Here is a 13,100-nt window from a genome sequence, read left to right as displayed (position 1 = left end):
GCGCTCGTGGGTGTTTTTTCCCTCGGCACAGACTCGTTGGGGATAAACTTACAGGGACTCTTTGATGACACTAAACTGTAAATTCATCTTCTGTTTAATTCTGTAAAGCTGCTTGGGGTCAGTGTTCATGGTTTAAAATGTCACATAAATAACACTGACGTAAATCACATGAATTTAGAGTCTATAATTATCAGCGGTTGTGTTCATATTGTGCAGGTTTCAGGATGATAAAAGATAAAGGAGAAGTGCATTTGAGGAAGGAAGGAGAGGGGGAGAGGGGGAGAGAGGGAGAGACAGAGAGAGAGAGAGAGTCTAACTGACAGCATTAAATGATCCTTTATGATGAAAGGAATCTAGAGGGTTAAACAGCTCACAGGTGTGTGTTTGTGTGTGTGTGTCCTGCACCTGCCATAGTACAGAACCAGGCCCTTGATACCTCTCACTGATTTGTGTGCGTGTGCGTGTGCGTGTGTGTGTGTGTGTGTGTGTGTGAGAGATAGAATCTGCTTATAATAATTTAGGTGCTGGTTAAATTTTCTTTTTTTAAGAATTGCCCTCTGGATTAAAGAAAAAAAACAACAGAACTTCCTGTTCGGCTCTCAGTCCCACTATAAAGTTTATACAGTGGGAGATGTAGTTTTTTTTTTCAAGTGTAGTTTTTTTTAGATGTAGTTTTTTCCTCCTACTTCCACATAAGTTGGCTATTAGGAATAGGGTTGCAAAATTCCAGGAGTTTTCAAGACTGGAAATTTTCCATGGGAATTAAATGGGATAAATGGGAATACACTAGGAATGTACAAAATTGCAGTTTAGCCAATAACAGGGAACTTGAATGTGGTTAAAAAAAATCTTCCAGGATAATTTTGGTTAAAACAAAGTTTCCAAAATTCCCAAAATAAAATTACCATGGAAAGTTTCGGGAAATTTACCAGCAATTGTCCGACCTTTGGCAACCCTGGTTACAAAGTGTCCAGACATTTCAATCTGAACTCATGTTCACTGTCTGTAACCTGTGCAATCATTTCTCTAATCAGTTCCCCTTTTATTAAATCTGCATAATAAACCCATGCATAATAAAAGGGATTATTATAAAGGGAATCTTTAATAGGGACAAACATTTGTAGAAAACTGTGCTTCTTTTCGAACATTCCATTGCACAGATATTCCCCATTTGCCCTTATAACCTCCACTCTTCTGGGAAGATGTTTCACTTGATTTAGTGAAGATTTGTGTGAGATCCTTTCAGCCACAAGGGTGTTAATGAAGTCAGATACTGATGTGGGTGAAGTGAGGAGGCCTGGGGTGCAGTCAGTGTTCACATTTATTGTTCAATAGGGTTAGAGCTCTTCCACTTCATCCCATATCATCATGGAACTGGCTTTGTGTCCAGGGACAGTGTCACGCTGGAACAGGTTTGGGCCTCTTAGTTCAAGCGAAGGGAACATTTGTATTCTACAGCATCCAGAGATCTTGAAAACAACTGAAAATCCAACCTTGTGTTAAAAGTTTGGGGAAGAACCACACATGGCTGGAAAAGTCAGGCGTCCCGATACCCAAGACACCCAATCAGGAGCGAGTCTGATGGAGACACCAAAAGGTCACAGGCTTTCAAAGTGCTTTCATTCAAAAAGCATGAATCATTGGACTTTGGATGTGAAGGTCATGAGTTTAAATCCCAGCCACACTAAGTGCCCCCTGAGCAGGGCTCTTAACTCCGTATCTGCTCATTGTATAAATGAAATAAAACGTAATTTGCTCTAGATAAAGGAAGTTCGTTGTTAGCGACTGGCCTTATAACGCAGCCCTACATTTATTTTTTCAAAGCAGAGTATCGCTAAACATGCACTTCCCCCGAAAGCTGAAAAATAAAATTTTTGTTTTCTATGTTTTACGTCAGTGGAACAACCCGAGAAAGATTCTCGCCAATAACAGAAAGCTGATTGGCTGTTGCGTGGTGGTTACACTTGTAGTCATAATACAGCAAATTATATTTGGACCAGCAAAAGAAAGATCACCACCACCACCAGGAAAAACTAACGAACAAAAGCATTCCAAAGTGCTGCAGCAAGACCTGATTACCTTGTGTAAGAACAGCAAATGTAATTTTTAAAGCCTAAAATTGGGATTTTTAGGGTTTTTAAGACCCTGCGGAAACCGTGTTCACATATCCATCTTTTTGTTTAGCATAAAACATGAACGTTTTTAATAACGAAGACGAAAAAGAAATAAAATCAGCCATTTATTTCGAAAACAATGATTGTATGGATGTTAAGCAGAACAATATACAAAGTGCAGCCATTAAAAAAAAAAAAGTAAAAAAGTAAAAAAATTGCGGGGGGAGGGGTTGGTTCACGAAAATGTCTATAGAGATGTGTGTTTGTATATATATATATATATATATATATATGTATATATATATATATACACATACATACACACACACACACATACATATATATACACATACATACACACGCACACGAAGAAAATTTAAACTTGGCATAACAGTTACACTTCCTGTTGACCCTCTATTGATCATAATAAACCCTAAAAGTTTTGGGTTTGTGATACACACATAAATTGGACTATGTTTTTTATCAGTATAAATCAGAACAAGTTTGAACAAAGATGCACTAAAAGAATGTAAAGTGCTGTAATACAGAGGGAAAATAACAGCGTTCTGATGACTGTAGTCAGAATTCAGTGTCTTAAACAGGTGTATTGAAATGTCTCGAATCTAAAATACTTAAAAAAACCTGTTCATGTTTTTTGAATCTTTACCACTTTTTATATTTATTTAGGTGTCAAATATCTCATTATATCTCCACTGCTGTTTAGATGTAATATATTTGTGTGTTGAACACACACATGGTAATGATGAGCAGTTGCAAAATGAGTATATTTATAAAAACAAAAACAAACTAAGAAAAAAAATAAACAAAGAGCGCTAGTGTGAGTGATGAGTCTCTCAGGAGAGGTGATAATGAGGCTTTATCATCTTCTCTACAAGCACAGTAAACCTTGTGAGACTGTCTAAAGGCACTTGTGAGGGATATTTTTACACACTGATTTTAATATAAATCTGTAAATAAACAGGATTAAATCTGTCTCGGATACGATGAACACTTCAGAGAGGGAAACTACTGTGGCGGTACGTATCGTGGTTCAGGATAAAGTGTACATGCCTACTGCATGACTCCAGTGTCAGAGAGCTCGATAAAAATACACAAGAGCAAGAAGAGGTTTTCAGTTTTTCCTCATCAGTGGAGCAAACCTTCTCAGAATTCCTGTCTGTGGTCGTCTCATGTACTGTACAGATGTGCGAGATGAAACGCTGCAGCGTTTCTTTTAATCCTTTGACGTCTTACAGTAGGTTCCTGCACATACGCGCACACTGGCCTGATTTCAGTCATGGTCCTTCTGCAGACTGAAGAATAAAAGTTACGTACATGGGGGTATATCAGTAGAAGGATGGAGCTGCCAGGAAGGAGGAAAAGAGGAGGACCAAGGAGGAGGTTTATGGATGTGGTTATGGAAGACATGCAGGTAGGTAATTTAAAAAAGGGAGATGTAGAAGACAGATGGTGGTGACCCCTAATGGGAGCAGCCAAAAAAAAATATATACATGTACGTATACACACACACACACACACACACACACACTCACACACTTTACTGTACTGGTTGAACTATTAATAATAAATGGTTACAAGGATAAATTTAAAATAAAAGAAAACTGTAGGACAGTGAGATCATTAGCATTGCTTGGTTTGTAGACCGAATCTCAGTGTCCACCTCTGTCCTGTATCATGTCCTTCAACTCGCAGTATATTTAGCAGCATAACTAGAGTTCGATCGAGACAAAAGGAAAGACGAGAAATAAGTGAAAAAACTAATTCAGCGTGTGGAAATGGAGTGTACATACCTCTCTAGATATTCCTTGACGTTGTTATAGCCGTAATATTTGGCTAAGTGAGTAAGAGCACCGGTAGCACAGCGTCCGTCCCGTTTACGACAAAGGCTGCAGTTACAGATACCCCGACACAGAGGGCACTCCCATGTCTACACACACATACACACGTCAATCCTTAACTGTAATACTAGTAACAACTGCGTTTTTTATTTTATGAAATCGGGTTGCATTACATCACCCGAAATCGTAAAGCGCCACCGGTTCGAGACAGCGCTGTAACTACGGTAACCGGGACTCGCCAGACCACTAAATTCTTTTTAAAAAATTATATACATTTTATTTATTCAGTAAATTTAAACCACTGTTTGGTCAGATGGTGTTATTTAAGATTCTACATCAGCAACTCCAGCAGTATTTGAGGGACTTGTTCGGAATGAGCTGCATACTGTAGATGTTGAATTCTTGCAGCATTCAAGGAAGGATTTTTTTTTTTCTATAAACTTACTGGATCTAACAGAGCTTTGCGAACGTCCTCTCCATAGCGGTTGCGCAAGCAGGGCCCGCAGAACTGCCCTTTGACCCCCTGACAGTACGGGTTCCTGCACTCCGTCTTAGTGTCCAAAGTCTTCTGTCTGCACTGGTGACACGTGCTGCCCTATAATATCAGTAAAATTAAAAATATACACATCATGTAAAAATTACAGTGCTGTATGACCTGTTTTCCCAAAAAGGACAGATTTCTGTGCGAATGAACAGCAACGTGTCCCCACACAAAATGACTGATAAGCCAGAAGTCTGTCAGGATGAATAAAGAAATATGGAGGGTATTAGAAAGAGATATCTACTTTTTTGCAAAAGTGCTAGTGCATGAAAATAACTGATAACGGAATCTGTGATCCTTGTATATAATGTGTACTGCAAAAATACACATCGTTTTTACTCACATTTTCTTTATCGAGTATTTTGTCTTTAGCTCGATCAGCCACGTTGTCCAGCTCTTCCTCCGTGATGTCCTCAGGCATTCGTAAAGAACTTCGCTTTCTGAATTTCCTTCTTGGCGTGTCTCTGTTCACTCGCAGCTCTTCATCAATCTGTGTGTTCGAAAACCAAAATCAGCACCTCGAACCTTACAGTGATGGAAATCATGCCCGGATTGAAAGGAAGGTTATTTGGATGGTGGCTTCAGCACAATATACATTGATTTATTTTTACCTCCATCAGTTTCTTCAGATCGAATTCTACACTCTTTCTTGGTTTCGTAGATTCAACCGGTTCCTGCTCAATCCCGAAATGCTCTGGTGGTCTGGCTTTGCGGCTTGGGTTTCGTCTCTCGCCCTGGACCTCAGACAGTCGCTTTCTCGGAGTCTGCTGCTTTTTCTTTTTCTGTTTTAGAGAGCAAGTTGGAAACAATAAGAGAAGAAAAATGAAATACCTACTCTCACTAGTGTCTCATGCTTAATGCTTATCAAAATAGGTCATATTGTTTATTTTGTACACTGCATACTTTTTTTTAAAGCCACATACACCATCTACAACTGAATGGCATGGGTCTGGTTTAAGTGTGAGGGGTTTTTTGAAGCCAAAATGAGTTATTTTTCGTTGTATGTGTTTTTCCTACGCCTTTAATTAAGGTGCTGCACATTATTAAGGTGCTGCACCATTATTCCCCTAAATACCCAACAACAATTCAATTTAAAGATCAAAAAACATACAAATAAATATAAAGTCTCTACTAATATTGAAGCTGTGCTGGTGCTGTTTTTTGTTCTATTTTGAATCTGAATATTTTCTCCTCCAATTGATCTCGTGCCTCGACCGGTTTATCAAAATTCCCCGTGTAAGTTACACCACGCGCAGAAAATCTCCATGTAGTTTGGTAAGGTCGTTGGGAAACATCTACAGTCTCATGTCTCTTGCTGTCTCGCTCTGTATGGAATTAGATGTAACTATGGTTACAGGTGTTAATAAGCAGTGTTCATTTAGAACACTGACTAAAAACTACCTCTATGCTCTGAACTCACACTTGAATATTTATAGTACAGTATATTAATACCAGGGGTACAACCACGGGGCTACAGACCAGTGCCGGGTAGTGGATCATTTTGTACCGGGCCATACAGAAAAAGAAAAAAAGTTTTTAAAAATATTTTTAATGTCAATTTTATTTACTTTGCAGTCTGCAGGGTGCTTTTTTAATATATTTCTTTCTTTCTAAATAACCACTTGGACCCGTGCTCATTTCCTATACTCGTGTCAGTTGTTTTTTTTCTAGGCATCGATAAATGAAGCTCCCAATAATCCTGCATTATTGTGAGTTACAGTTTTATTATATATGTAATTCAATGAATAATTAAATCATATAATATGTATAATAGTAATATAATATGTTCGTTGTTGTTTGTGACACTGACACAGTAAAGACACGTAATTCTCGCTCTCTTGTAATTATTTATTGTAGTGTGAAAAGGAATATGTTATATAAAGGCTACACAAACGTCAATTTAGTAAAATGCAGCACTTACCATAGGCGTGGTCTTTTCAGAGAGGTCAGGTAATGAAGTCAAGTCTGCAAATAGCTTTGCCAACTACACACACACACACACACACACACACACACACACACACACACACACACACACAAACCATTCAGAGTTGAAATGTACAAATTTACAAATTTCAAAAAAGTTCTAAGAGAATATTTACCATTGCTTTATTCTCCTGAATGTTTTTAGCTCTTTGACTCAGTATCTGTACATCTGCCTCGGTTAGTTTGACTTTCTCCCGCTTGTCTTCCTCCTTCTCCTCTTCCTCAGAGTCACTGTCAGGCACTCTGGAACTTTTCTCGACTTTTCTGTTCTTCTGAGCAGCGGGTGGATCGGCACCACCTCCTCGCCTCTTTCTGCTTCTCTCCACAGGCTGGGAGCTTTTTCTGGCGGGAAACCTGAACGCAACGCACAATCCTGAGCTCCGCCTTTTTGCCGAGACCAAATCATCGTCGTCGTCGCCATCTGAATAAAATCCAATGTCATCGCTGTCTTCTTCTGGCTCACAATCCTAAAAAATAAAGAGGACAGTGAATACTGGAAACAGCACACACAAAACACAAACATTAAAAGGTTACTTTTTTAATAAGTCAAAACTTTTGACACTAACATTTAAGTTGGTGTATTTTTCAATGACGTTTTACATTACAAACCATGCTATTTTCTAACCTATTTTTAATGGTGCCTTTGTTTACCTGTTTACCTCAACAATACCTTAATGCTACCTCTTCATCTCAACCCTAACCCTTCACACCAACCCTACCTTAATGCTACCCCTTCACCTCAACCCTACCCCTTCACCTCAACCCTACCCCTTCACCTCAACCCTACCTTAATGCTACCTCTTCACCTCAACCCTACCCCTTCACCTTAATCCTACCCCTTCACACCAACCCTACCTAAATGCTACCTCTTCATCTCAACCCTACCCCTTCACCTCAACCCTACCTTAATGCTACCCCTTCACCTCAACCCTACCCCTTCACCTCAACCCTACCTCAACCCTACCCCTTCACCTCAACCCTACATATTTACCTCAACCCTACCTTAATGCTACCCCTTCACCTCAACCCTACCCCTTCACCTCAACCCTACCCCTTCACCTCAACCCTACCCCTTCACACCAACCCTACCTTAATGCTACCTCTTCACCTCAACCCTACCCCTTCACCTTAATCCTACCCCTTCACACCAACCCTACCTAAATGCTACCTCTTCATCTCAACCCTACCCCTTCACCTCAACCCTACCTTAATGCTACCCCTTCACCTCAACCCTACCCCTTCACCTCAACCCTACCTCAACCCTACCCCTTCACCTCAACCCTACCCCTTCACCTCAACCCTACCCCTTCACCTCAACCCTACCCCTTCACCTCAACCCTACCTTAATGCTACCCCTTCACCTCAACCCTACCTTAATGCTACCCCTTCACCTCAACCCTACTCCTTCACCTCAACCCTACCCCTTCACCTCAACCCTACCTTAATGCTACCCCTTCACCTCAACCCTACCCCTTCACCTCAACCCTACCCCTTTACCTCAACCCTACCTTAATGCTACCCCTTCACCTCAGCCCTACCCCTTCACCTCAACCCGACCTTAATGCTACCCCTTCACCTCAACCCTACATATTTACCTCAACCCTATCTTAATGCTACCCCCTCACCTCAACCCTACCCCTTTACCTAAACCCTACCTCTTCACCTCAACCCTACCTTAATGCTACCCCTTCACCTCAACCCTACCCCTTCACCACAACCCTACCTTAATGCTACCTCTTCATCTCAACCCTAACCCTTCACCTCAACCCTACCTTAATGCTACCTCTTCACCTCAACCCTACCCCTTCACACCAACCCTACCTTAATGCTACCTCTTCACCTCAACCCTACCCCTTCACCTTAATCCTACCCCTTCACACCAACCCTACCTTAATGCTACCTCTTCACCTCAACCCTACCCCTTCACCTCAACCCTACCCCTTCACACCAACCCTACCTTAATGCTACCTCTTCACCTCAACCCTACCCCTTCACCTTAATCCTACCCCTTCACACCAACCCTACCTAAATGCTACCTCTTCACCTCAACCCTACCCCTTCACCTCAACCCTACCCCTTCACCTCAACCCTACCCCTTCACCTCAACCCTACCCCTTCACCTCAACCCTACCTTAATGCTACCCCTTCACCTCAGCCCTACCCCTTCACCTCAACCCGACCTTAATGCTACCCCTTCACACCAACCCTACCTAAATGCTACCTCTTTATCTCAACCCTACCCCTTCACCTCAACCCTACCTTAATGCTACCCCTTCACCTCAACCCTACCTTAATGCTACCCCTTCACCTCAACCCTACCCCTTCACCTCAACCCTACCCCTTCACCTCAACCCTACCTTAATGCTACCCCTTTACCTCAACCCTACCCCTTCACCTCAACCCTACCCCTTCACCTCAACCCTACCTTAATGCTACCCCTTCACCTCAGCCCTACCCCTTCACCTCAACCCGACCTTAATGCTACCCCTTCACCTCAACCCTACATATTTACCTCAACCCTACCTTAATGCTACCCCTTCACCTCAACCCTACATATTTACCTCAACCCTACCTTAATGCTACCCCTTCACCTCAACCCTACCCCTTCACCACAACCCTACCTTAATGCTACCTCTTCACCTCAACCCTACCCCTTCACCTCAACCCTACCTTAAATGCTACCCCTTCACCTCAACCCTACATAGTAACCTCAACCCTACCTTTATGCTACCCCTTCACCTCAACCCTACATATTCACCTCAACCCTACCTTAAATGCTACCCCTTCACCTCAACCCTACATATTCACCTCAACCCTACCTTTATGCTACCTCTTCACCACAACCCTACCCTAATGCTACCTCTTCACCTCAACCCTACCCCTTCACCTCAACCCTACATATTCACCTCAACCCTACCTTAAATGCTACCCCTTCACCTCAACCCTACATATTCACCTCAACCCTACCTTTATGCTACCTCTTCACCTCAACCCTACATATTCACCTCAACCCTACCGTTATGCTACCCCTTCACCTCAACCCTACATAGTCACCTCAACCCTACCTTTATGCTACCCCTTCACCTCAACCCTACATATTCACCTCAACCCTACATTAATGCGACTTCTTCACCTCAACCATACCTTAAACCTATATGGTCAGCTCAACCAACCCTTCCTCTTCACCTTAACCTCAACCTTAACTAAACTCTACATGGTTACTGCAATTCTATCTCAACCCTACCTGTTCACTTCAACCTTACCAATTTAGCTCAGCCGTACTGGTTTAGCTAAACCTTACCTCAATCCTATGTCAACCCTACCTACTCACCTCAAGCCCACCCATTTACCCCAGCCTCACCTCCACCCTACCAGCTGCAGTGGCACTTTATTCCTTTAGTCTGTTTAGCTCTGTACACCTGTACACCTGCTTAAACTGATCAGATTCTGAAACGTCATATTTTATGCTAATATGTTCATCAGTTTCATAGATCTTCAATAACACAAGACAGTCTGTGTCATGCAACTGAACTGCATTCTGGGAATATCAAGGCAACATTTGCACCAACATAACACTACTTCTAGGCTTAATATACTGCTGAATGTACCTGGAAAATAGTGACTGAGACCAGACGCTCATGCTCTTTAGCACAAGCTTAAAAAACAAACAAACAAAAAAAACATATGTAGCATTACCATGGGGCTCATCCAGCTGTTAAGGAGAGAGCTCTCCTCTTTACCAAAACCTTCAAACTCCCCTTCACTGTCTGTGTCCATGAAGACCTGAGCCAGCTCATCCGTAATGAATTTAGATCGAAAGCGAAGAACCTGGAACACAACCATGAAAACTGTTCTAGAGAACAATGGATACTTGGATTTGCAGCCTGCAAACAGTAATAATATCTAACCGGCTTCCATGAGGTTTGGGAGTGGAGACTGTCTCGGCTTTCCTCAGAAAACTGCCCTGAAGATGCCCCTTCAAAACCAAGAAACTCCTCCTCGTCGCTTGGACCTTCAAATATGTCCACCAAGGCTTTCTGAAAATGGAATCAAAGAGTTATCCAGGCTTAACCTTCTCTCAAACTCACTCACACACTAATCTGTGTCAAAGAATATTATAAATGCATTAACTCAGAAAATGCCAGTGTAATGGACATCAGGATATTTAGTATACAAGTTGTTGTTCCAGTGCAGTAAATAAACAACTTTTATTCAAATTTCATTCTGGGATGAACAAAGTGATCCATTGATCAGTTCACGATGCCACCCACGATTTCAGGTTGAAGCTCGATCATGCCTCTCTACCACAAGAAGCCATATGTGAACATGATCCAGAAATCTTCTCCGGGCCTGAGCTCATTTGTTTATATATCAATGTTTAAAAGCGTGCATCTCTGATGGTATAGGGGAGCTTTCACATCTGGAATAGAACCATCAATGCTGAAAGGTAAATACAGGATTTAGAGCAACATATGCTTCCATCTATCTTCTGATCAGCTTTTTTTTAAAGATGATGTGTGTTGTGGCCATCAAATTCAATGCAACCTGATTTTTCCTTAGAATGGTACATTTATAGTTTCTATATGTTTTCTTGTAAATAAAATATTTGCATTGTTTTTCATTTACACTTCACAACACGTCCTTTTTTTTTTTTTTTTTTTTTTTAGAATCAGGATTGTATGTATCTATTCATTAACAAATCCTGAAGAAGCTACAAGATGTTACAAGATGTTCTCTCACCTCTCACCTCAAACATTGACAATAAAAAACATACGTCATTTTATTATCTCAATATTTATTCATTAATCGCACATTAACATTCTACAAGTACATCAGTTATAAAAAAAAAAACTGCAGTATTTTGTTAGTGATATTAATAAAACAATATATTTTAACTCTATTTTTTTTACACCTTTCTTTAGGTATTTTAATTACTAAAAAGTTTATCACTGCTCAAAAGAATTGTAATTCTTTACAATAAAAGTTAAAATCAGTAGTAAAAAAAAAGATTTTTAGTTATAAAAAAAATTGCAATATTTTATTTTATGAGGTATTATCGTATTTTTCCATCATTAAAATCACACAAATAAAACTAAATAAACTTCACTTATCGTACACCTTATACTCACGTAATATATAAAATGTATTACAAATAGTATGTTAAAACGTACATACGAATATGCAGAATATTTAAATTAAAATGTAAAAGTAATGTGATTTTCTTAATGCGGAATATGGAGAATATTAAAATGTAAAAATTTATTTTACATTATTTAAATTAGATATATTTTAGATATATTTTAGTGATGGCAAACTCAACTTACAAATAAAGAATTATTTGTGTCAAGAAAATAAAAATAAAATAAAACACAGAATAAAGGAGTTTTTTTTTAATACTTTGAGCAATGAATAAATATTGTATTTTGCACGAATGTATTCCAGAATAAATTGACTTGTTTGCATATGCCACATGTGGACCTGAAAAATATATTTATATTTACTTTATAGTTTAAATTTTCACCATACATACATACATACATACATACATACATACATACATACATACATACATACATACATACATACATACATACATACATACATACATACATACATACATACATACATACATACATACATACATACATACAGCACGGGTTATTTAACGCATGAATGTCCTTAATGTTAGCTCCTTTTCGTCTGCTGTTTTTAATAATACAATCAAAAGTTATATAAATTACACTATATCGTAATTTTACCTTCATTGTTGCACACATTGTCTCCAAATACTGTATTACTCCTCAAACACACACAGAGAGAGAGAGAGAGAGAGAGCTCCAGCTGATGATCCACATCCAGCAAAATGAAGAGTTTAAAAAACAATAGGAGCTCACACAAACAGAACTCAGTCGTAGGGGTGTTAGACGGTCATAAAGAAACTAACACCCGAAATATAATATAAACCGCTTGCTCCATATACACTTTTAATAACCAAACGTATATTTACAAAATGGCATATATGTATATTCGTTTATCGCGAAACAAAACACAATTAGCGCGTTATCTCGGACTTGCCTCCCCCTCTCCGCCTGAGGTGATTTTAGAATGGTAGATTCCACGGCATATGGCTTTGTAGTTTCGCGGGAAAAAGTGAACACGCGGACCGGACGGAAGTTCTTTGTATACAGGGAAATCTATAGCATGTGTTCTGTATTGAGAAGAAGTCTACAGTATTGTACTGTTGCTGTGAAGTGGGTTCGAAAGTGCACTAAATTTGTAATAAAAAATGCATTACTTTAGTGACTTTTAAGTAATCAGTGGCGGGACATCACATTTTAATTTAATTCTTCCCCACTGAATATGTATTAAATTATTCCCAATATGCTGTTATTTTTATTTGGCTGCTTCTTAGAATGTAATTTTTGGTTTATATTTTAAGTAAAAAAAACATAGAGGTCAAAGGAATCTGCCATGAGGCCTTCAGAATCAACGGTGCGGGAGCCTGAATCGTAAAGTACAAATTGCTTGAAACTGCTGTTTTAACCAATCAGATTTTGAGTTGAGTTCGGACTCCAGAGCCATCTAGCAGGCGTACAATAA

General features: G+C 39.7%; 1 protein-coding gene across 1 annotated transcript; it reads right to left on the bottom strand.

Moving 5' to 3' along the window:
- Positions 1-2,223: 2,223 nt before the first annotated feature.
- On the bottom strand, positions 2,224-12,400 carry cdca7b (cell division cycle associated 7b). Its single transcript, XM_083523755.1, has 10 exons — positions 12,260-12,400; positions 10,409-10,537; positions 10,197-10,328; positions 6,617-6,967; positions 6,436-6,498; positions 5,126-5,296; positions 4,858-5,004; positions 4,419-4,568; positions 3,926-4,062; positions 2,224-3,427 (listed from the first exon to the last, which is right to left on the bottom strand). Exons 1-10 carry the CDS (start codon positions 12,275-12,277, stop codon positions 3,406-3,408), a joined length of 1,320 nt encoding a protein of 439 aa, XP_083379881.1. The 5' UTR covers positions 12,278-12,400; the 3' UTR covers positions 2,224-3,405.
- Positions 12,401-13,100: the final 700 nt, after the last annotated feature.

The sequence above is a fragment of the Silurus aristotelis genome (assembly GCF_946808225.1).
Source record: "Silurus aristotelis genome assembly, chromosome: 21".
Taxonomy (NCBI): Eukaryota; Metazoa; Chordata; class Actinopteri; order Siluriformes; family Siluridae; genus Silurus; species Silurus aristotelis.
Note: the sequence above shows the minus strand (reverse complement) of the source record. Positions and strands in the feature narration are given on the sequence as shown.

Bases quoted from the DNA above. Each gene is read 5' to 3' on its own strand.
- cdca7b (XM_083523755.1), bottom strand. The intron at 6,968-10,196 runs GTAATGCTACAT...TTTATTTTTTAG, and splicing joins ACAGCTGGATGAGCCCCATG to GATTGTGAGCCAGAAGAAGA. The intron at 6,499-6,616 runs GTAAATATTCTC...GTGTGTGTGTAG, and splicing joins TTCAGGAGAATAAAGCAATG to TTGGCAAAGCTATTTGCAGA.